General features: G+C 37.4%; 1 protein-coding gene and 1 long non-coding RNA gene across 2 annotated transcripts in view; one reads left to right on the plus strand and one right to left on the minus strand.

The window, feature by feature from the left end:
* LOC111587810 (synapsin-3-like) overlaps positions 1-21,825 on the plus strand; it is a 155,175-nt gene that overhangs the window by 37,562 nt on the left and 95,788 nt on the right. The window contains exon 4 of the mRNA XM_055006377.1: positions 15,535-15,626. Coding sequence (XP_054862352.1) covers positions 15,535-15,626 — 92 coding nt within the window. The remainder of the gene's footprint in view (positions 1-15,534; positions 15,627-21,825) is intronic.
* Positions 14,661-20,462, minus strand: LOC129347871 (uncharacterized). The gene is made up of 3 exons (XR_008600182.1): positions 20,304-20,462; positions 15,437-15,671; positions 14,661-15,290 (listed from the first exon to the last, which is right to left on the minus strand). It is a non-coding gene; the product is annotated as an uncharacterized LOC129347871 (long non-coding RNA).

Genomic DNA, 21,825 nt, shown 5'->3' on the forward strand with positions numbered 1-21,825 from the left:
ATGCTACAAAGCTCTCTTTTATGTATTCAGATATCCTTTAATCCATTCATATGCTGCATGAGATTTACAAATGTGGAGTAAATGTGCAGATTACCTTCTGCCAGTCATGATCAAACGAAATAATTTAATAGATAATTGGAATTTATTTGAAAAGTGGTGGACAAAAGGGACAAAATCAGAAAGTAATAATGGGAAACAAGGTGTACCATGAAAAGAAAATGATGGTTTTCTTTGCTGAATGAATAATTTTTCTGTATCAGAACACCTCGGAGTACGTAGTTAGCAGGTAAAGCAAAAATCTGCTTACTGGGATCTCTAACGCTTACAGTTTCCATTTTATATCTCATTTCTTGAATCGGTACAAAACTCAAAAAACTAAATTTGTGGTTTTGTCAAGGAATGTTGCTCACTGAGCTCTACCCACAACATTTTGGCTTTGCATCAGTATTATCCGTCCATCATCTATGACACGCCAGTAGGTTTAGCCTTGAAAACTGGGCAGCTCGTCTTATTCATTAAAAGCTGCTGGGAGGTTTGAAAGGTATGTTGTCTTTGAAAAATCACACAATTACACCATTTGTCAAAGGAAGAATCTATAAAAACAGACGTGCTTGTTGTATTTTCACCTTTAGGACAGTTTATGAACTCCTAATCTACGACCCTCAGTTCCATCGCAAAACTTCACCAAATCTAAGTTTAATACTGAGATATTGTATCAACTTAACTCTATTCTACAAATCTGATTTTAAAATTCCCCAATAAAAAATCACTTGCTCTCGCAAGATTTTTGTAAAAACTGTAAATTCTACGCACTTTGTTGGATCCGAGAAACCATTAGTGACTCAGTTATGAAAAACAGTCATGTGACAAAAAATCACCGACTTTTTCAGCTGAACTGCAGGCAGAGTTCGCAGATAACAAATATATAAAGAATTTAAAAATGCAAGTAGTAAAATATCTGAAGTATGTGGAGTCACCATTTTTTCCCAGTAAAATATTCTACATGTTGATTCCAGTTTTTATTTTACGATTTTGTAGAATAGATAATGAAAGAAATTAAACTTTCATTCTTTCTGTTTGTATAATTTATGGTATTCTAACTGTCATACTGCACCTAAGACATTTTTGAGTTCTGTCTACGTTTAGCCATAGTTGTGCTGTTTCCAGAGGTGCAGGACTTTACATTGTAGTGAAAAAAGAATACACAATTAATAAAAATGTAATAACGCCAAAGGGGTTAATGGATATTTTCAATTAGATTTATTTTATCCTTGAGCTCAGAGTCTTTTTTTTTTATTGTCAGTATGCAGCGTTTTATATTATTATAGTAAGAATTACAGCCAGTTAGACTTCTGGATGTTTTCATTTCCTAAAAATAAATTTTAAAAAAAAAAACTTTTTTGCCTTTTTTTGTTTTCTCCATTGTATCAAAGTCTGACTGTGACTCCAGAACTGAGATTTTAGATTCCTCCAGTCTTTATGCTAAGCTAAGTTCAGCTAATTTAGCCCCACAAGCTTCTCCTTTAACTCTTGGATGGATTTTAATCCGTTACAGTTGGACAGTATTTCGTACAGTAAACACATAAATATGTTTATATGTCTAGACGTGCAGTATTTGTGTAGATGGGATCTAATTTATCTCAAAGAGCTTCTCGGTGATCCATGCGTGAGCTGTTGTTGAGTGGATCTTTGAAACAGAGTGGTGGCTTTTTATTGGAAAAGGGACCAGTGATTTTATAGCCTCTGTACTGTTGTGGTCACATCGTCTTTCTGGGACTTTCAGGGTTGGAGGGAGTCGAGACTTTACCATGATTTGTGATTTTTCCTTTTTTGTGGCATTCTAGTTATTGAACCCCAGTAAAAACTGGACAAATTAAGCGGATCCGTTGACTTTATAGACCTAATGAACCCCCCAAAGCTCAGCTACGTCTTCGGCTGACCTACTTAGAGCCCGTTGGACCCTCCACGCTTTCCCAGAAGCCTTTGCATTGATGATAACAAGCCAGTCGCTAATTGCCTTCAGCAGCCAGACTCTTGGTAGGCTGTTTGTGCACCTCGCTGAGCCCGAGGACAATGGAAACCCGATCTCTGTGTGAAAACTTAGCGACATGCTGAGATGAACCCTTTTAGGGGATGACAATAAAAACACAGAGGCCCTTTGCACTTTCTCCTCCTTTCTCCAGTCCAGCTCTCTTTGCTTTTACTGTCTTTAAACATCTCCACCCAGCAAACATTTGGACATTGAACTGAACTCATATTGAGGAAAGTACCGATATTAACCCTCTCAACCCCAAAAACCACCAGCATGCTAACTTCTAAAACATAATTATACCATTTATCACAGCAGAAACCTTAGAAACAGGATGTTTTGCACTTAGGCAAAAACAACTTAAACACAAACTGCAAATTTTTCTAGGAAGTAATGGCAAAGACAACTTGGACATGGACAAAAACACAGAAAATGTTTTTTTTTTTTTTTACACGGGAAATATTAAATAGGAGTTGCAATTGAACCCACTGAACCCCAGAATCCATTGGCAGGTTTGAAAATCATTTTATCTTAAAACAGTTTTTTAGTGCCAGAAACTGAAAACACAGATTTGCAACTTTCCAACAGTCCTTAAACTTCTCATGTGTTGCCTGGAAGCCAAATCTAAGCTTAACATCAGAATATTTAATTAAAATCACTTTATTCTACACCTGTCAGTCAAAATTTAGATTTTTACAAACCAATTTCTGTTTAAAATATAAAATCTGAGCTCCCTAGCGCAACTGTAAGGCCATTAGTGACTCAACTACAACCAAACTACCAAAAAATCTGGGATGTTTCAGCTAAATTAGTGTTTTGTTTCATCGTCTAAACTCCAAAATCCACTGGCAGGTTTGAATAGGTTGTTATATTTTTAAAAATGTACATATAAAAATCTTTGTATCACAACTGGAAACTAAAAAAAAGGAAGCTCTATCAGATTTTCACTTTTCTGACAGTAATGATGTGTGACTTCCGGCTCAGTTTGTAAAATAAACCAAATCTGAGCTTAAAATCAGGATATTTTTTCTCTTTATTCGACAAAATAATGAAATAAAAAATGTGAAAATTAACAGTTTGCTCTAACTAGAAACTGTAAATATTTTTTTTTAAAATTCAGTTAAATTCTGAAGCCCTGAGTGAGTCAGCTGTATCCAACAGTCACATTATGAAAATTCAATAGGAGACGAGGATGGAAACAAGCCGAAAATGTAAACAGTAAAGATTTTAATTTTACTTGGTTTCATTTTAAAAAAATTGTGTCAGTACACATGTGAGTGCTTGGAAATATGTTGTACATGTTGATTCCAGTTTTCTTAGCAATTTTTGGAAAGTAAATAATCAAAGAAATTCAATAAATTACTTTAGAACACACTCATTTTAAATTTTTGCATTTGAAACAGAAATGAAAAATGTGCCTTTTCTCTTGTTTTTTTTTTCATTTTTGGTTTAAAACCAAAAGATTTAAAAAAAAAAAAAAAACAGGTTTATTTGTTTTATGACAGAAATAAAAAGAAAATCTATTTTCTATTTTTGGTTTAAAACAGTAAAATGATAACTGGGTCTGTCTTCCTTTATAAACATAAACCGACAATTTACACAGACATTTAGCGTATTTAAATGTATATTCTTCTTTCTGATTCCTATATAATTACTAACCTGGGTTAGGGTGGAAATAAAATAAAACACCCAAAAACTGAGCTACAGCAGCAACAGTCAGTTTTCTCATATTCTGATCTCTGTCATGATGTGTTTGTCTTGTTTAAATGGACTTTCCACTCGGCCGACATGTGCCCGTTGCATTGTGGGTAAACTGTCCACCCGTTGTTCTGCAGCCATATAAGGTGGCATCTTCAGTCTCACCGCAGCATGACATGCTGCCGAGACGAGGCCTCATGAAATCTGTGTAGGAGCTGAAGACAGAGCGAGCGGCTGTGATTAACCCTCCTGTTGTCCTCATTTAAAAAAATATTGTTTCCTTGTCTGAAAAAAGTCCAAAAATTCTGCAAAAAAATTCCCAAAATTTCTGAATATTTGCAAAACCTTCAGGAAGAAAATTCCAGTAATTCCTTAAAAGTTTCCCTTAAAAGTTTTATTTTTTAAAAATTCCCCAAATTTGACAAGAAAATTCTTGTAAATATTTTCAAAAAATGAGCAAAAATCTTCCCAAAAAATCTTAAAAATATCTAAAGTGATTCCATATATATCAGTAAAACTTCCAGTATTTTCTTTAAGAACATTCACATAAAAATCAACCAAAATTTTGGTTGATTTTTATGTGAATGTTCTTAAGAAACATTTTAAACATTTCTTTTTTTCCACCAAAAAAATGTCCGAAGATTTCCCAAAAATATTGAAAATGTGGACATCAGAAGTTTCACTGTGAGAACAGATTTTTTTCCACATTTTCAAACTTTAAACCGGGTCAGTTTGACCCACAGGACGACACGAGGGTTAAAGCTGCCACCTCCACCCAGCCGCTGCCCTGTGGCCCGTTACTGTGGATTACTGCCTCTTATTTACATGACCCACTTTGAAGTTACGTTTAGTGGACGCCGGAGGTCCTGTGTCCAACGGGCGACTCCGTTTTAACCACCGAATAGATGCTCTGGGGAGCGCCGGTGGTGGTTTCTTTGTACTCCTGTAAGTGACTAATAAAAACAGGCTGCTTTTATCCCAGAATCACGACATATGTTCAGTAGTAGCTCTCGAAGCTCCCGCTGCCGTAAACATGCCAAACCTTCCTCACTGCTTGATCTCTTTAACAGCCAGGTTTTCCGACTTCAAGGCCAGATATTAAAAAGGTCCCTAATACACTGAGCGTGTCCAGAGCTGCTCTCAGTTAATCCTCGGTGGGCTGAACGCAGAGTTAATGTGCAGTCACATCAGGTCAGAGCTGATACATCACCATGAGCCTCTGAGTCACTTAAATCCACAAAAACAACAACACAAAAAAACTAAATGCTTCCCTTCACTCTCTGCTCCAGCATCCGCTTTTTTTCCTGACCCTAGTCATGTTTTTAACCAGATTAGCTGCACTAACAGCTGGTGAGGCTGTATTTAGACCTGTCTGTGCTGTGAGCTGAATGCTGATGTTTACCAGGTATCATGTCTTACCTGTTCACCTGGTTAGCTGGTTAGCATTAGCACTAATGACTATTTTTCTATGGATTGATCTGTTTTACCTTTTAAAAAAAATATTCATTTTCCCACAATAAAGCAAAATGATTGTTCCTTTAAGGTGCTTTTTGACATTTTGACAAACTAAATATATTTGTTTAATGCAACAGAGTATGAAATGTCTGTTATTTTCACAGGGTTTTTTAAATACAGCTTTTGCAGGTTATATTTTGCTATTTTTCTCATTTTTTCAGGCTCTTGCTGCCAGATTTTTTTTTTTTTTTTACAATTTATTTTTATAGTGTACACAATGTCTACATTGATAATAAGTATATTTACAAATAGTATTTTATTATTTTTTGCTGTATGTAAATCAGCTAAAAAATAGTACTTTTCACATATTTTTTTCAACGTCATCATATTTCACTATTTTAACATTTTTTTCTGGCACTCTAGCTGTTTTTCTTGTTCTTTTTTTTTTTTTAAACAAATTTCTTAATTTACTTAATTTATAACTTTTCCTTATTTATCTTTTACAGTATGCATGATGTCTGCAGCAGAAATCTGTATTTTTTACAAACAATAGTAATTATTGTTATTTTACAACGAGTGATGTAAAATCACCCAGTTTTACTGTTTGTAAATCAGCTAGAAATATAATTATTTTACAAATATCATCATTTCAGGGTTTTTTTATTTATTTGTTTTACAATTTTTGAACGATGTAGCATTCTACGTTTTTTAACATACTTTTTACTGGCACGCGTGTTGCCAGATTTTCATGTTGTTGTTGTTTTTTCTTTTTTATAATGTACATAATGTCCACATTAAACATCTGTATTTTTGCAATAAGTGACTAGAAAACTACAGTGTGTTACTCTGTGTTAATCAGCTAAAAATATCTTTATTTTACAGTTATTTGCTATTATTTTCCATGTTTTTGAATGTTACAATGTTCTACACAGTTTTTCTGCCAATTTTATCAACTTCTCTTCAGATAATTATTTTTTTTCCAGTGTAGAAAATGGTTGAGTCTCCTCTCACTCGTGTTACCTCAACACGTATGGTCACCACTTTACATTAGGAGTTGGAGGTTTGGTGCGATCATTCAGTATTCACACAGATCTCTGGAGCTCAGAGGATCAGACGTCGCCTTTTATGTCTTTTGTGCCCTTTGAGGAATCTTAGATTTGAACTTTTCCAAGTTAAAGTCCTGCTCATTTCACTTCTTGTACCCTGAACTCTTCCATAACGACGATCTTTGGTTTAAAAAAAAAAAAAAAAAAAAATTTCAAAAATGTTCTCAGCAATCAAAGCTGATCACATTTGTAATGATGCCCAACAAAAGTCTCCCAGACCAACTGCCTGTTTACTGCCCACAAGTCATAAACACTGCAATTTACACAGTTGGACAAATTAAACAGAACTGAAGAGCTCCGTTGTTGGGAAATAAAGAACAAGAGGCGGTTCTGTCGGGGTTTTTGATGGCCCATGTGTGGTTTTAGGTCGTGCGGGGCAACATCTGCTCAGCAGGCGAATGACCTCAGCGCTGTCCACATCCAGCTGTCTGGACGTTAGTCTTCTTCGGTGGGTATTTAGCCATGACACGGGGCATCTGGACACAACTCAAGACACATGATTCGGTTTGTTGTTTGCTGCAGACGTCTTGCTGCTCTTAAACCTTCTGTTGCTCTTTTTGCATTCAGCATCTGTCTTAAATTTCACCATTTAATGCCCCAGTGGATTAATTCACTGCCATACAAGGTGGTAGTGATTAGCAAATACTTCTCCGTGGGTCGTATGAATAGTTCACTGTGCTTCAGACTTCACAACTGCATCAGTGTGCGATTCAACCAAGCTTATCGAGAATTACACAAGAATTTCAGATGTAGTCAACAAGAAAGTATCTGCCCTGCAACGACTGTATGTTTCCCATGTGCTGAATCAAACACTGCAGTCTGCTCTCTTTTAGTTAATGCATAAAACTGAGAAACTACCGCACACAATGCAGGTATATTTAACAGCTATATGTTTGTTGTATTTTCTGTTCAAAGTTGTTCATCCTGGGTTTGGTTTTTCCCAGTGAGACTAGCAATAAAAGAAAGTCTTTGTTTCAGGAAAACGTCTATTTTCAGGTGAGCACAAACCACACAATAAGAGCGTGAGACGGAGCGATTTTATCAGCGTCCACTGGGAACCTGAAAAGAAAAAGAACAACTATCATTGGAACAAGGTCAGCATTAAAAGGAAAATAATAGGCATTTGTGAAGAGGAACAAAATGAAAGTTCACTCGGGTTAATAATAGCTCAGATCTGCCTAAACCGTTCTGGGAACATTTATTTTTTTAAAAATTTGCCTTTGTGGCCTCCCTAAAACACATGTTTCAACTGCTCTTTTTCATAATTATATGTATAAAGTAGGCTTTGCTTTCAGTGTTGAGTGTTTATTCATGATTTTTAAAATGAGTTTATATGTAAATATACTATCTGCAGATAATAACTTCCCTATACTGGTAGATTTCAATCCAATACCAAATTACCTAGAATGTCAGTTTGACTGATGGTTTACCTGCTTTTGTGTCTTTCTCTTCAAATTGTTGTTCAAGTACATTAATGTTTTACACTTCAAATGGCATATCATCTCCATCCTTCCATCCAACTGTCCATTTCCTCCCATTGGTTTGGTGTCTACTCACGACTTCAACTGAAACCAGGTGTTCCAGATTCCCCCCTTCCCAGCAATGGTTCCCAGTTCCTCCAGGGGAATCCCAGTATGTTTGCCCTTGTAGTGTAGTTGCCATGCAGTCAGAACTCTGGACTCGTTGTGGACATCTGCAAAGGGGTCCATGTGGATTCTTGTAGACTTGGGAAGATGCTTAAATTTACATAATTCTGATCCTTGTGGACACTTGCAAAAACTCTACAACTGACCTCCATTAGGTACTGACAGTTCAGCCTCTTTCAGCTTTTTTCTCACATTCTAACAAACTTGAACTACTTGTGCTCAAACTGACTACTCAGCTTCACGGTTTTAACTTCCAACTCAAATCTCTATTGATTTCTGCCATTATTAAACCAATTTCAGCTTGTTTCAACTCTACTCAACTTCTGCTATGCTTTGGTTTATAAAACTCTTTACCGGCTATTGTTTAACCCTCTAAATCCCAAGATGTCGCTGGACATTTGTTCCTCCACCAAAGAAACGCAGCGGAATCATGTGACGATCGACGTACGTGAATCCGTCTGTTAGCAATATTCCTCAAAAACAGACCAACGGATTTGGATGAAATTTTCAGGGAAGGTCAGAAATGACACAAGGACCAAGTGATTAGATTTTGGCAGGGATGCGGCTTATAGTCTGGATCCTTGGATTTGTTAAAGATTTTCCATTGAGATAGCGACACGATGTCACTGTTACCGTGACAACCAGTGAACACTACATCAGCTGATTGTGATCCTACTACAAATCCACCACTGAGGACTTATCAGGACTTATCTGTCAGAAATGATCCAAGGAGCAACTGATTAAATTGTGGGGGTGTTTCTGAGTCCCATCAATTCCCGCCACCTGCTACATATTTAGGTCACGTGATCCGGTATCCGTACATAACGTACACATGTAGAACACACGCCTGTGCTCAGCGTACGGTCAGGGAATAAACAGTCTGCGCTCTCTGAGTGCTTTTCCTTGTTGTTTCTGTCACATTTTTACTCACTGTGGGATCATTTTTCAATGCAACATAAAGTCCTGCACCTCTATGGAAACAACAACCATGACTAGAAGGAAAGAGAACTCAGAAATGTCTTTTGTACAGTATACCAACATTATAATGACTTAAATCATAAAAAAAATTAAAAATAAAACCAAAATTCACCCACTCTGATCATTTATTTTACTAAAAAATGAAAAAATCTGGAACCAGCATGCACAGTATGTAGCCCACAGGTGTTACCAGTACTAGTTTAAAAAACAGTGATTCCAAATAATACAGATATTTAACTACTTACATCTCCAATGTGTTTTGTGTAAACACTGCCTGCAGTTCAACCAAGAACTCCTTGAACCTTTTATGTTTTGTTTTATGTTATGTGACTGTTGGTTGCACTTTCGTCCCTAATAGGTTCATATTTGAACAGAAGAGTGCAGGTTTTTTACTTTATTTTACTGAATCTGGTTAGGTCAGTTAGGTTTAAAGGAGTGATTTGGTTCAGTTTCCCACTGAGTAGCACATCAGAGATGAGTGAAGGACCGCTGGGAAATTTAAAATCCGATCATTCTTTTTGTTCTTACAGTTTCTTGCTTGGATATATGGTGTCATTTTGGTGATTTTTCTAAAGATGCTGTGCATTTAAATATGACTTTTCATCTATGTCCAGGTTTCAAAGTTACAGTTTTCACCTACAATTATAAACACAAGCAAACACTCTTTCTTTGAGAAAGTAGTAGTCAGCTTTGCTTTAGAAGCGGTTTCAGATCATAGTTTAGTTGTAACGTGTCCAGCCCTCTCTAGTTGTTTTTCCAAAGGACAGAAGATCCTGTTGACAGTTTGACTCGTGACCAAACAAAAGGCACCTTAACCACCTGAACCTCAGTGACACCTGTGAGTCCAAATCTAAAAATACTCGCAGAGATTCCAGATGAGCTGCTGTCAACTGGTGTTTACTGTCCACAGGATCACAACACTGCAGGAATACATGACACTCGCCTGTAAATTGCTCTTCCCCTGTGCTAATATTGCCTCAGACCCTCAAACTATTTGTCAGGTTTGAGATGTTGTTAGTTAAAGCAGAGGATGGTGTTGATTCAAATGACACTGGTGTATAAATAAATGCTTGTGCTGCTCTGTTCTTTTAACACAGCAGTGATGGAGCTTTTACATGAGCTGGTAGAAAGAAAGAAATGTGTACTTTTCTAGTTGGCTTACATTGCTCTATAAACAAGTTAGGTAGCAGCGGGCAGTGAGAAAAATTTAAAGATTTAAGTTCATCTTGAGCCACAGTTGATCTTAATTCCAAGCTACTGATTAGCAAATCCTTTATTACCCTCCAGAACCCCCAAAGTGCCAAAATGGCACCAAAACACAGGCAGAAAATGTACAAATGGAATGAAAATGGAAAATTTGTCATCTTAAACTTTCTGATAATCCTTGAACTACTCATTTGTGGGATGATGCTTTGATTATGAATTCTGATGTTCAATTAAAGTATATAGTAATACTGCAGGTCTTTCTTGTTTAAAAATTTGGCAAAAATATATCATGTGCTTTAATTAGATTCTGTAAAAAACAAAAAAAATGGGCTCCTTTGTGCAACTATGAAATGTTTAGTGATTCTGCTGTGACCAACAGTCATGTAAGGAAAATTCAGTGATTTTTTTTTTTTTTTTTTTTTTTTTTTGGCTGAACTGCAGGCAGTGTTTGGAAAACCCTTAAAATATACAGTATGTGGAGTCACCATTTCTCTAGTATGAATAACATCTGTGGACTTTGGAAAAGAGTTGTACGTGTTGATTCTGGGTGTTTTTTTAAGTAAAAAATGAGCCCACAGTGACTAAAAATGTGACAGGAGCCAAAAACGCCCAGAAACTCGGGGTAGTCGGAGGGTTACTTCAACCTGAATGCAGGTCAGCAGATGAGAAGAATCAGCTCTGGAGGCAGTTGTCCTGTTTTCCTTTCCCAGGGCGAGAGCTGCTCCGGGACAAGTGTCTGAATGTGTTCCCGTGATGGTAACCATGGTGCTGTCAAAAACCTCCTGTCCTGGCTTCTGAGCCCTGCACCAGCCACTCCATCCATTACCGCCCAATGACAGCGGCCCTCTCACCCCCGACCAGCCAATCAGAGCGGCCATGGAATGCCCGGCCTCTGCCAAAACGCTGCCCACTCTCTGGCTGCAGCTGGCTGCAGCAAAAGTCACCGTAAGCTGCTGTGTTTGGACCGGTTTGGAGGGCAGAAGGTGCGGCGATGCGCACATGTGCAATGGGAGTGTCTGTGTGCATTTGGGTGTGTTGTGCATTTTCTTTTTTGGCAAGGGCCGCCGTGCACACAGATGTTTCTTTCTGGGTATCCGTAGAGAAGGAAACCAGAGCCAAGTGCATGTCCTTGAGGCACAGCGAGCGTGAGTGGCGCCTTGTTGTCCCTTAAATAAGATTATGGCATTTACTCGCCCCCTGCTCTTCCCCTGAGAGTGCAGAACAATAAATAAAAGAAGTGGGTGTTTATTTCTCCCTCTCTCTGTCTTGGCGAATAAGAAATCCCAGCTTCGTTACATTGGCACATTCTTTTCAAAGCACTCCCCCATACAGAGCTGACACGGGCCACAGCACTGGATGAAAGGGAAATTTATCTCTGAGAGAATATTGCTGATAATATTCCCTTTTTGTGTAGATGAAAGCCCATGTAAAGCTCAGCAAAGCAGGCTTAAGGTCTCAAATGACGATCGCAGCATGAGAACGTGGAGATAGCGATTCATTGAACTTGCTATGCAAATTGACAGAGCTGGGTTGAGTAGAGGGTCAGCTGCAGGATTTGCTTCAATCTCCCTCCAGTGTTGGCGTTCAGGAAGGCTGATCTGTGGGAGACGTGTTGCACCGCCGGTCTGTTGAAGTGCACAAAGCATGCAGGTTTATTGGCAGATTTGCTCTACATTGTGCAAATCGAAAATATTTGTAGATCACAACAAGATAAAGTTTCTTCAAGTTTCTAGAGAATCGTTGCAAGTTCTTGTGTGACCCTCCAAGCCGACGGGGTTGGAAGTCATGTTGTTATTACAAAATCACCACAAGTACATATATCAGAGCCAGAAACTTCAAAAACAGGAAGATTTATTGGATTTTCAACTATCTAGTGATCTTGCAATCTACTCAATTGTGACATGTCTGTTGGAAACTTGATCCAAATCTAAGCTTCAAATCATGAAGTTCTCCAAAAATGTTAATTCTACATGTCTTATTTTTAAAAATTGTCAAAAAGAAAGTAATTGCTCTAACTGGATTCTGTAAATTCTAAAAAAAATTCTGTGTTTGCAACACAAATGAGAAGCTCTTAATGACTCAGCTGCACCTAACAGTCATGTGACAAAAATTCAAGACTTTTTGGCTTAACCACTCAGCCATGACCATCATTCATGTGATGTAAATTCCACGACTTTTCGGCTGAACTGCAGGCTGTGTTTACACAGAGCAGATTGGAAATAAGTTTGAATATAAATTAAAAATGAAAGTGGTAATATATCTATTGTATGTACAGTCACCATCTGGATGACTTCACTAAAAATATGCCTAAAATCGACCAAAATGACCTTACTTATCAGAGCCAGAAACTGTAAAAACAGGAAGATTCATCCCCTTTCACCTTTTTTTTTATCACCTTTCTGACAGTCCTTGAACTAATAATATGTGACTTCTGGGTTGGTCTGTAAAATAAACCAAGGTTAAGCTTAAAATCTTAGTATTTTCTCTGTACTCTTCAGTGTGCAAAAAATATTCATAGAAAACATCAAGATAAAGTTTCTTCAAGTTCGTGTGTGAACCTATCAACTTCAAATCCCATTGGCAGATTTGGAACACATGTTGCAAAATCACTAAAATTATGCCATTTATCAGAGCCAGAATCTAAGCATAAAATCGTGATATTTCATGAAAATCGTTAATTTTACGTCTCATTTCAAAATCACCAAAAATAAAGTAATTGGTCTAACCAGAATCTGCAAAAAACAAAAAAATTCTGTTTGTCAACACAAATGAGAAGCCATTAATGACTCAGCTGCAAGCAACAGGGACTTTTTAGCTGAACTTTGAAGCTATGTGATGTAAATGCACTTGGGCTGAACTGCAGGCAGTGTTTAAATAGCATTCAACCATTCATTCATTCATTCATTCAGCTAAGTAAGGAGACAGTTTTGTGTATCATGTTATTGGATGTGCAAATTAATATTCACAGACAGCATCAAGATAAAGTTTCTTGAAATTTGTAGCATAGTTGATTTAGCTCAAATCTGCCCCAAAAAATTGCAAAAATTGCTGAATTTGCACTATTTACCAGAGCCTGAAACTGTAGATTTACCATCTCACACCTTTTTTTCCACCTTTCCGACAGTCATTGAGCTAATAGCGTGTGCCTTTGTGCTCCATCTGTTAAAAAAAAAAAAACATGCAGATTTAAAATTATAATATTTTAGTTGTGCTCTTTCATGTACAAATGAAAAAATAACATCTAGATAACATTTCTTCAAGTTCTTGTGTAACCCTGTGAACCAAATCTAAGCTAAAAATCATAATATTTAGTCAGAATCTCTTCAAAATCACTCAACTTAGTTAAAAACTTAGTTAAAAAACTAAAAAAATCTGTACTACAAAGCAAAACTGTGAAGCCATTAGTGACTCTGGTTTAGAAACCGTTTGGAAATCACAGGATCACAGCTCTGATTGAATCCACAAGTGGCAGCGTCTTCATCCATCGGGTCGACAAAACAACCAGTCTTTGCAGTCAGAAGAAACTTTCTCACAGTTCTTCAGTCTTCTCAAGTTTCTCATGCAAATGTTTCAAATGCAAATCAACTCCAAAGGCTTGGTGCTCTCGTGTTTGGTTATTTATTTGTCAAAGCCAGTCGAGGATTTAATCTGTGAACCCTGCAGCCACAAACCCATTTCTCTGATTAGCTGACTGCTACATGTCATTAGCCATGTGCTGGACATGTGTGCACTACAAAACACAAGTTTGTTTTTCTCCTTAGTTTTCCTGGAAAATGATTTTTAAAGCAAAATTAGTCAGTTTTTAGTAAATGTAATAATTCATATGGAATGGCTCTAATAGAATGGAAACATTATGCTGCAGAGAACAGAACAAGATGTTTTCCTGTACTTTTCATCCAGTAGCAGCATCTTCCGTTGGAGTCTGTTCAGTGTGATGCACATTGATCATTCTGGCTGAGCTTCTGCAGCCATAAAGCAGCGCTGACGCACACCGCTGTCGTGTTTTTGTGTTGTCTTCGGTTTCAGGACGCTGCATCTGTGTGAGAGAGCTGGGAAACAAACCCAGCTCTCAGTTTCTGCTGATGGCGGTTTCACTTGGTTATTTTCCCTTTGAGGAATCTTCCGCTCACGGTGGTGTTTAAAGCGAGTGTACGGCTGACTCAGGATCACAGATAAATGGAACGCCGCCGTGTTTCTCTGTGTTTGGTAGCCGGCCACGTCATGTCAGATTGAATTTTTGAGAGAGTCAGCAGGCTGCTTGTTTCAGGCCCATTAAATCTGAGACATTACTGTCATATCTCATCATTTAAAGTGATGTGAGGACCAGGAAACGGCAGCGTTTCATGTCTGAGGTCAGCCGGCTGCTGTTTAGGACTTCTGCTCCTGCAGCTGATTGAACTTTATAGTGACTCTGACAAAAAACAGCAACAAGCAAGAAGCATGGGACATTTTCTCATCCTTCTCAGCAGCCCTCAGCAAAACCTTCACTGCTCAGTGGATAAACAGATGCATATTCAGAGTGAAGCAGACTCTTAACAACTGTAACCAGAGTATTATTATCATAAGTAAAATTTAGTACATTTTCATATCTGCCTTTAATGGACACATGTAGTTTGCAGCAGATCTTCAACCCTCTTAACCCCAAAACTTGCCGGTGGGTTTGAAATGCGTTAAAAAATCGGCTAAATTACACCATTTATCAGAGCCAGAGACTGCAAAAACAGAAAGACTATCATCTTTGTGGTATTTTGAGCTGAAAAATGTAAAAACACATTCTGAGAACATGAGACTTTTGTTATTTTCCTGGAAATGGACACAATATAATATAAAATTTTAAGGAATTATTGAAATTTTCTTCCTGAAGGTTTTGCAAATTTTCAGAAATTTGGGGAATTTTTTTTACTGAATTTTGGATTTTTTTCAGACAAGGAAACAATATGTTTTGGTGCCTGTAAATGAGGACAACAGGAGGGTTAAGTGGTGTACAGATAATGGATGGATGGATGGGTCCCGTCTATTCCCAGAAGTGGCCCCTCCTTTCCAGTGTCTCTGGGAGTTTGTCGGAGTCATTAGGTAGCCGGGCTACGCTCTTTCACAAGGCCTGCACAGACCGAAGATAACTCAATTTGCCTTCTCCCACCAGCTCGCTCTGTCGCTGCAACTCTTCTGTGTCTAAATGAAACAGAAACATGAAGTGAAAGATTCTGTTGTAGCAAAGACACGATGCTTGTAGGAACCTTTTTTGTCAATTCAGAAGATGTCAAATGAAAGAGTCTAAAGATCGACACAAGAAAGCATTTTACTTTCACTTTCAGTACCTGTGTTTCTGTAAAGAATCCAGGAGAAATAAGAGTCAGTTACTGTGCGTGATGTTGGTGTTAGTATCCTGTAAACTCTTGTCTTTTTATTCCCTCAGGCGGAGTTCTCAGAGATCAACCTGGCCTCCTACGTGAACTCTGGATGTACGGTCGACATGCAGGTGAACAAAGGTGGCACCAAAGTGGTCAGGTGAGGAAATCATCTCAAAGCATCCTACATGGAGGCATTTTCTCTCTGCATGTTTAAGAAAACACAGATTGCACTCAGAGAAATCCAGCCTATAATGTGATTATGTCAGTGGGAAACCTACAAACAGCTCAGTGCTTATTTTTAACCTCTCTGGGTAATTTGTTGACAAAGAATGCTTCAAGATATCTAACCTCGTCACCTCTTCCACTGTTTCTTTTAATGTGCTTTTGAGAACAGGTTTTAGCTCCTACAGCGTCACCATGATGTTATTCTGCTCTGCAAAATGCTTCTTATATAACCAGGAGTTGCAGTTAAGTAGCTGATAAATCCTGTTGGGTCACTGGTTGCAATGCCAGCATCTTATCAGTAATCAGGAAGCTACTTATTAGCTAACAAAGCTGGTCTTAACTAGTATTTCTAATTAATCTGCACGGTAAAAAAACAAAATCATAAAAAAAAGGGTAACATTCCAGCTGCTGTGCTGTCAAAAAAGTACAGTAAAATAATGTAAAATAAGGTAATTTTCCATAATTATGTATAACTTTACATTAGATCAGGTGTGTTTTTTGGCTTTGTAATGTTTAATAATAACAATTTACATGCAATAATAGTAATAACAAGAAAAATGTAGATGCATAGATCATATGTATCAGATTTTTTGACAGGTTACCAGAGCTTATAGCTATTAAACACATTTATTCTACATTTTTGTTTTGAAACTTACAAGATGTTTTTCATTCCACAAACAAATCTGTGTAAAATTTCAGAAGCAATACTTATTTTTCTGTAAATTGTGACTAATTTTATGGAATTAACTTCACCATTAAAGCTTGCTCTTGTTTTTTTTCTATAAAGATCTGACTGTATATTACCTCCACAAGTGACCAACCACCAAAAAAAGAACAATGATGGAGATGGATCATTTAGCTGCTCTGGTAGGAAGCGGTGGAGACCAAAACTGTGCTAAAGTGAGAGTAAATATAACATTTACATTTTTCTTGTAGCCAGAAACACTTACTGTTAGTGTTGTGCTTCTGCTTGACATGTAAATAAGCAAACATGTCGACTTAACTTTTAAAATACCTCAAAAAGTGGCAAAAAGTCACCGCTGCAGTTTCAGGTTGTCGAAATTAGCAAGAAAATTAGATCTTTAGTTAAACATATTCCACTTGACAATTTAGTTTTCCTTCAATAATGTGTGGAAAATATGCAATTTCCCAGATATCTAACAAATTCAACTGCATATTTCAGGGGTAAAGTCATTGTCAGAGCTGTTTATATTAATACATGTGTGCACCATTCACGTCAGCTAATCTGTGTTTTTGGCCTCGACTCCACACAGTTACGAGAAATCTAGTGAGAATAATGGAGCGGCGCTAATGTGTCCGACGTTACGATGAAACCTGTGGTCGGCCGACACTGAGGTTTATTGTGTGGACTGCTGTAATGGCAGAGAAGCTGAATTGGAAGCAGATGGTGCAAATGTTTGTTTTGCTTATCATTTATTACTTAACTACAAATAATAAGACGGTTGTTTCAAGCTGGCAGCCTGATTGGTTGATATCGTTGTTATGGTCGCTGACAGTGGAGGGTTCTTTGGATGGAGGAACTGGCAACAATAACTATGATTAAGATCTTTTTATAGACGAACCTAATGATTTCTTTGTGACTAATGTGTTTTATTAACACTCCTGTTGTCCTCATTTACAGGCACCAAAAAATATTGTTTCCTTGTCTGAAAAAAATCCAAAAATTCAGCAAAAAAATTCCCTAAATTTCTGAAAATTTGCAAAACTTTCGGGAATAAAATTCCAATAATTCCTTAAAAGTTTCCCTTAAAAGTTTTATTTTTAAAAAAAATCCCACAAATTTGACAAGAAAATTCTTGTAAATATTTTCAAAAAATGAGTAAAATTTTTCCAAAAAAATCTTAAAAATATCTAAAGTGATTCCATATATATCAGTAAAACTTCTAATATTTTCTTTAAGAACATTAAAAAAAATCAACCAAAATCCAGTGAAATTCGCTGGATTTTGGTTGATTTTTATTTGAATGTTCTTAAGAAACATTTTTAACATTTCTTTTTTCCACCAAAAAAATATTCAAAGATTGCCCAAAAATGTTAAAAAATGTGGACATCAGAAGTTTCACTGTGAAAATATTTTTTTTCCACATTTTTAAACTTTAAATCGGGTCAGTTTGACCCACAGGATGACACGAGGGTTAATCAACAGAGGATTGTTTAAACACAGAGGACACATGAATCACGCTCTGCAGGATTGAACATGTGTTCAGGCACGTTCCCGTGGTATATTTAATGCAGCTTCCGGTTTTTTCACGTGTCCTCGATGATGTGTTCACTGCAGTCCGACATCTGACATGAACTCGTCTCCTCTGCTGACTTTCTCACAGTTCTGTGGTTTCACTGCTGCTCATGTCGTCAACTTTCTGTCACTCTTGTCATGTTTAGCTATGAATTAGATAAATATTAATCTGCCGTATGGTTCAATTTGTCCAATACAATGGAGACAGCGTATCGTACATGATACCTTAAGAGTATTTAACCCTGTAAACTCCATGCAGGGTGTTTTTTCTCTTTTTTCCCGTCACATTTTTCCTCCATGTGGGCTCATTTTTCACTGCAATATAAAATCCTGCACCTTTACGGAAACAGAGCAATCATGTTTAGAAGTAGAGAGAGCTCAGAAATATATTTTGTCTGGTATGACAAAGTTCCAATGTCATAAATCATCATTTTTTAAAAAAAAAAAAAATGTTTATATTCTGATATTTTATTTTGTAAAAAAAGTTAAACCTGAAATCAACATGTACAATATTTTTCTGAGTAGCCACAGGTGTTACCAACACTGGGAAAAATAATGTTTGCTCTACATAATATATTTTATTACTTCAGCTTTAAATTTGTCTCATCTGCTCTGTGGAAACACTGCCTGCAGTTCGTCCAAAAAGTCACTTTAGAGTAACTAATGGCTTCAGAGTTGCATCGAGGACCACAGAATTTTTCATTTTTATACAGAATCTGGTTAAAACTAACTGTGTATTCTTTGTTTGTTCAAAATGTTGTTGATAAATTATCACAATTTTTTAGATGTTCAGCTAAAAAGTCTTTGAATTTTTGTCACCGGACAACTGAGTCAGATGTCACTTCACCGTAACGTAGAGAACCACCAACTTTTTTTATTTTTTACAGAATCTGGTGTGAACAAACTGTATATTTTTGTTAGAATAAAATATTTTTGATTAAATATTTTAAACATTTCTTTTCATAATTGTCTACCATCCACTCTGTGTAAACACTGCCTGCAGTTCAACCGAAAAGTCCCAAAATGACCGTTGATCACAGCTGTAAAATGACACATTTCTTTGCCAAAAAAAACATTTGCTTCACGTTCTGGAAACTAACAGTTAGTTATATTGCATTAATTACTCTGAGGTGACAACAGTCACTTGATCAAAGTTCTGGGGATATTCGGTTGAACTTCAGGCTGTGTAAAGAGCAGAGAGGAGGCAAGCATGGAAACAGCAGTAAAATATTTAAATCATAAAAATATTGAAGCAGTAAAATATGTATCGTGTTTAGATTGTATATTACTCAGCTTCTATTGATTATTGCTCAGCTTCTATTGATTATTGCTCAGATTCTATTGATTATTGCTCAGCTTCTATTGATTATTGCTCAGATTCTGTTGATTATTGCACCGATTCTGTGGATATTGCACAGATTCTATTGATTATTATAGATATTCCATTTCTTTTTGCACATTTTTTATTGCTATTGCACAGAATCTATTGATATTCCACAGATTCTGTTCATTATTACACAAATTCTGTTGATTTTTTCTTCGAAACCATTAATTGTTGTGCACATTCTCTTGATTATTGCACAGTCTACTTATCATTGCTCAGGTTTTTATTGATATTGCACAGATTTTATTATTAATTGTACAAATTCTATTGCTATATCATGCAGCCTTCCTCCATAGTGCTACTAACAGTCAGCAACTCTACAGTATACCATTTAACAGAGGTTGGAAAGCCGCTGTTTAAGTCAGTTTAATGTGCTCATTTAACAGATGGAGGATGTCCTATTATTCATGCTCACCAGGAGCCAAATTTATGGCAATCAGAAGTAACAGAGGGACATTTCTGCCTTATTATCACGTACAATTTCAGTCCCTAATGTGACTGTGTAATTTGCTGTGAATATGAAGCCATACTTTAGATTAGCTGACAGCTTTGGAGGAAGCGGGCAGCTCTGATAGGTGTTTTTATTCCGTGTGTGGGCCTCGGCTGGACTGCCTCGTCACATTCCTCCGTCCCACAGATTACATTAGCAGATCCTTGTCTGATTTCTTTTTTTCCTCTCTCCTCTCTGCTTCTATTTACTTTTCTCTCCTGAAAGCTACCAGAGAGGTCCACCCACACTTTCCTCCTCAATCCCTTCAGCACACATAACAAGACTACGCTGCTTCGGTTACCTGAGGTGACAATTTAGCGCTTAGACCACACAGACGATCCTAAAACCCACTCCTTCCCCTTGACCCTCTTCTGAAAACCCATTTTAATCAGCAGAGGAACCGTCTGCCTGGAGCTGCCTCAATACCTAATACCTCAGACAGGTTCATCTTGTTACCGAGCAAATAAATCCCACTCACAGACTCGCTGGGTTCAGACGTGGCTTTAGGAGGCCTCAGGGTGGTTTCATCTAGCAGCGCTGTGACTGTAATGAAAGAACTCCACCATCTCCGCTTTTTCTAATATAGCCATGAATACAAATGGCCCCGCTAATTCACTCAAACTCCTAACAACACTCATTTCCCTTCCTGCCAGAGGTCATCAGGCACTCTGTTGGTCCTGCAGCTCCTTTCCTCATTACATCTGCCTCTCGTGGGACTCTTCTCCAAATCCTCAACGTAATCACCGTTAAGCAACTTAAACACGCTCTAATTTGTTTTGCTGGTAGCTTAAACTCTCCTGTTTAGATTTCACACGTGATTGACATGAATCTTTGTTGTTTTACTTGTCGCCGCCTGTTTTTTGTTTGTTATCTACGTGACCTTGGCTGCTTCCAGTGCTGTGTGGAGATGAGCTCTTGGGCGGAGGCGATGCCGAGCCGCCACCCAGGATCTGAGACGCTGCCAGGCTTCTCTGGTGCCACCACAGGGAGTCCTAGATCCTGGCCAGGACACCACGGCATGATGCTAGGCTGCAGGGAAGCACTGCACACAGAGACCACAAAATCTGGGTTCTCTAGGCCATGTTAGCTTTATATGTACAGTCAGACAAAAATCAAACTGCTGACTAATGTTTCACCTTCAAAAATTCTTGAAAATTGTTGAAAAATGTCAAATTAAGTCTCTGGTTTTCACTTGGCACTTTTAGGACCACAGCTGTTGCACCAAAGTGGTTTCCAGTACAAAAAAAAAGATGATGATTAATGCTACAAAACTAACCTACCAAGTTTAAATATTGGAGTTAAGTGCCTATAGTGTTATTTATATTGTGCTTTTACCTGATTAACATACACTACCATTCAAAAGTTTGGGGTCATCCAGAGAATTTCATGTTTCCCATGAAAACTCCCACTTTTATCCATGTGCTAACATAACTGCACAAGGGTTTTCTAATCATCAATGAGCCTTTTAACACCATTAGCTAACACAATGTAGCATTAGAACACAGGAGTGATGGTTGCTGGAAATGTTCCTCTGTATCCCTATGGAGATATTCCATTAAAAATCAGCCATTTCCAGCTAGAATAGTCATTTACCACATTAACTATGTCTACACTGGATTTATCATTCGTTTAGTGTTATCTTCATTGAAAAAAAAAGCTTTTCTTTCAAAAATGAGGACATTTCTAAGTGACCCCGGTAGTGCATTTTTTAGGGATAAAAGTTCTACAAAAATTAAGTAAATGCTACTTTACCTGACATTAGGAATGTTAATGGATAGTCATGAATCCTAAGATGAAAGACATACATGTCAGAGAATGTATGGTAGATTTAATGTAGTACCTGGCTGCACCACTAGGTGGAACTTCTTATCATTTAACACTAGTGATACTAGCAGACGATCTTGGACTACAGGTAGTAGTAAATAAAGAGCATTGTAGGAGTTTAGCTAATAAAAGGGCACCATGAAAAGTCTCCTGTGATGCTTAATGCCTACCGACTA

Source organism: Amphiprion ocellaris, chromosome 21, assembly GCF_022539595.1.
Source record: "Amphiprion ocellaris isolate individual 3 ecotype Okinawa chromosome 21, ASM2253959v1, whole genome shotgun sequence".
In the NCBI taxonomy this organism is placed as follows: domain Eukaryota; kingdom Metazoa; phylum Chordata; class Actinopteri; family Pomacentridae; genus Amphiprion; species Amphiprion ocellaris.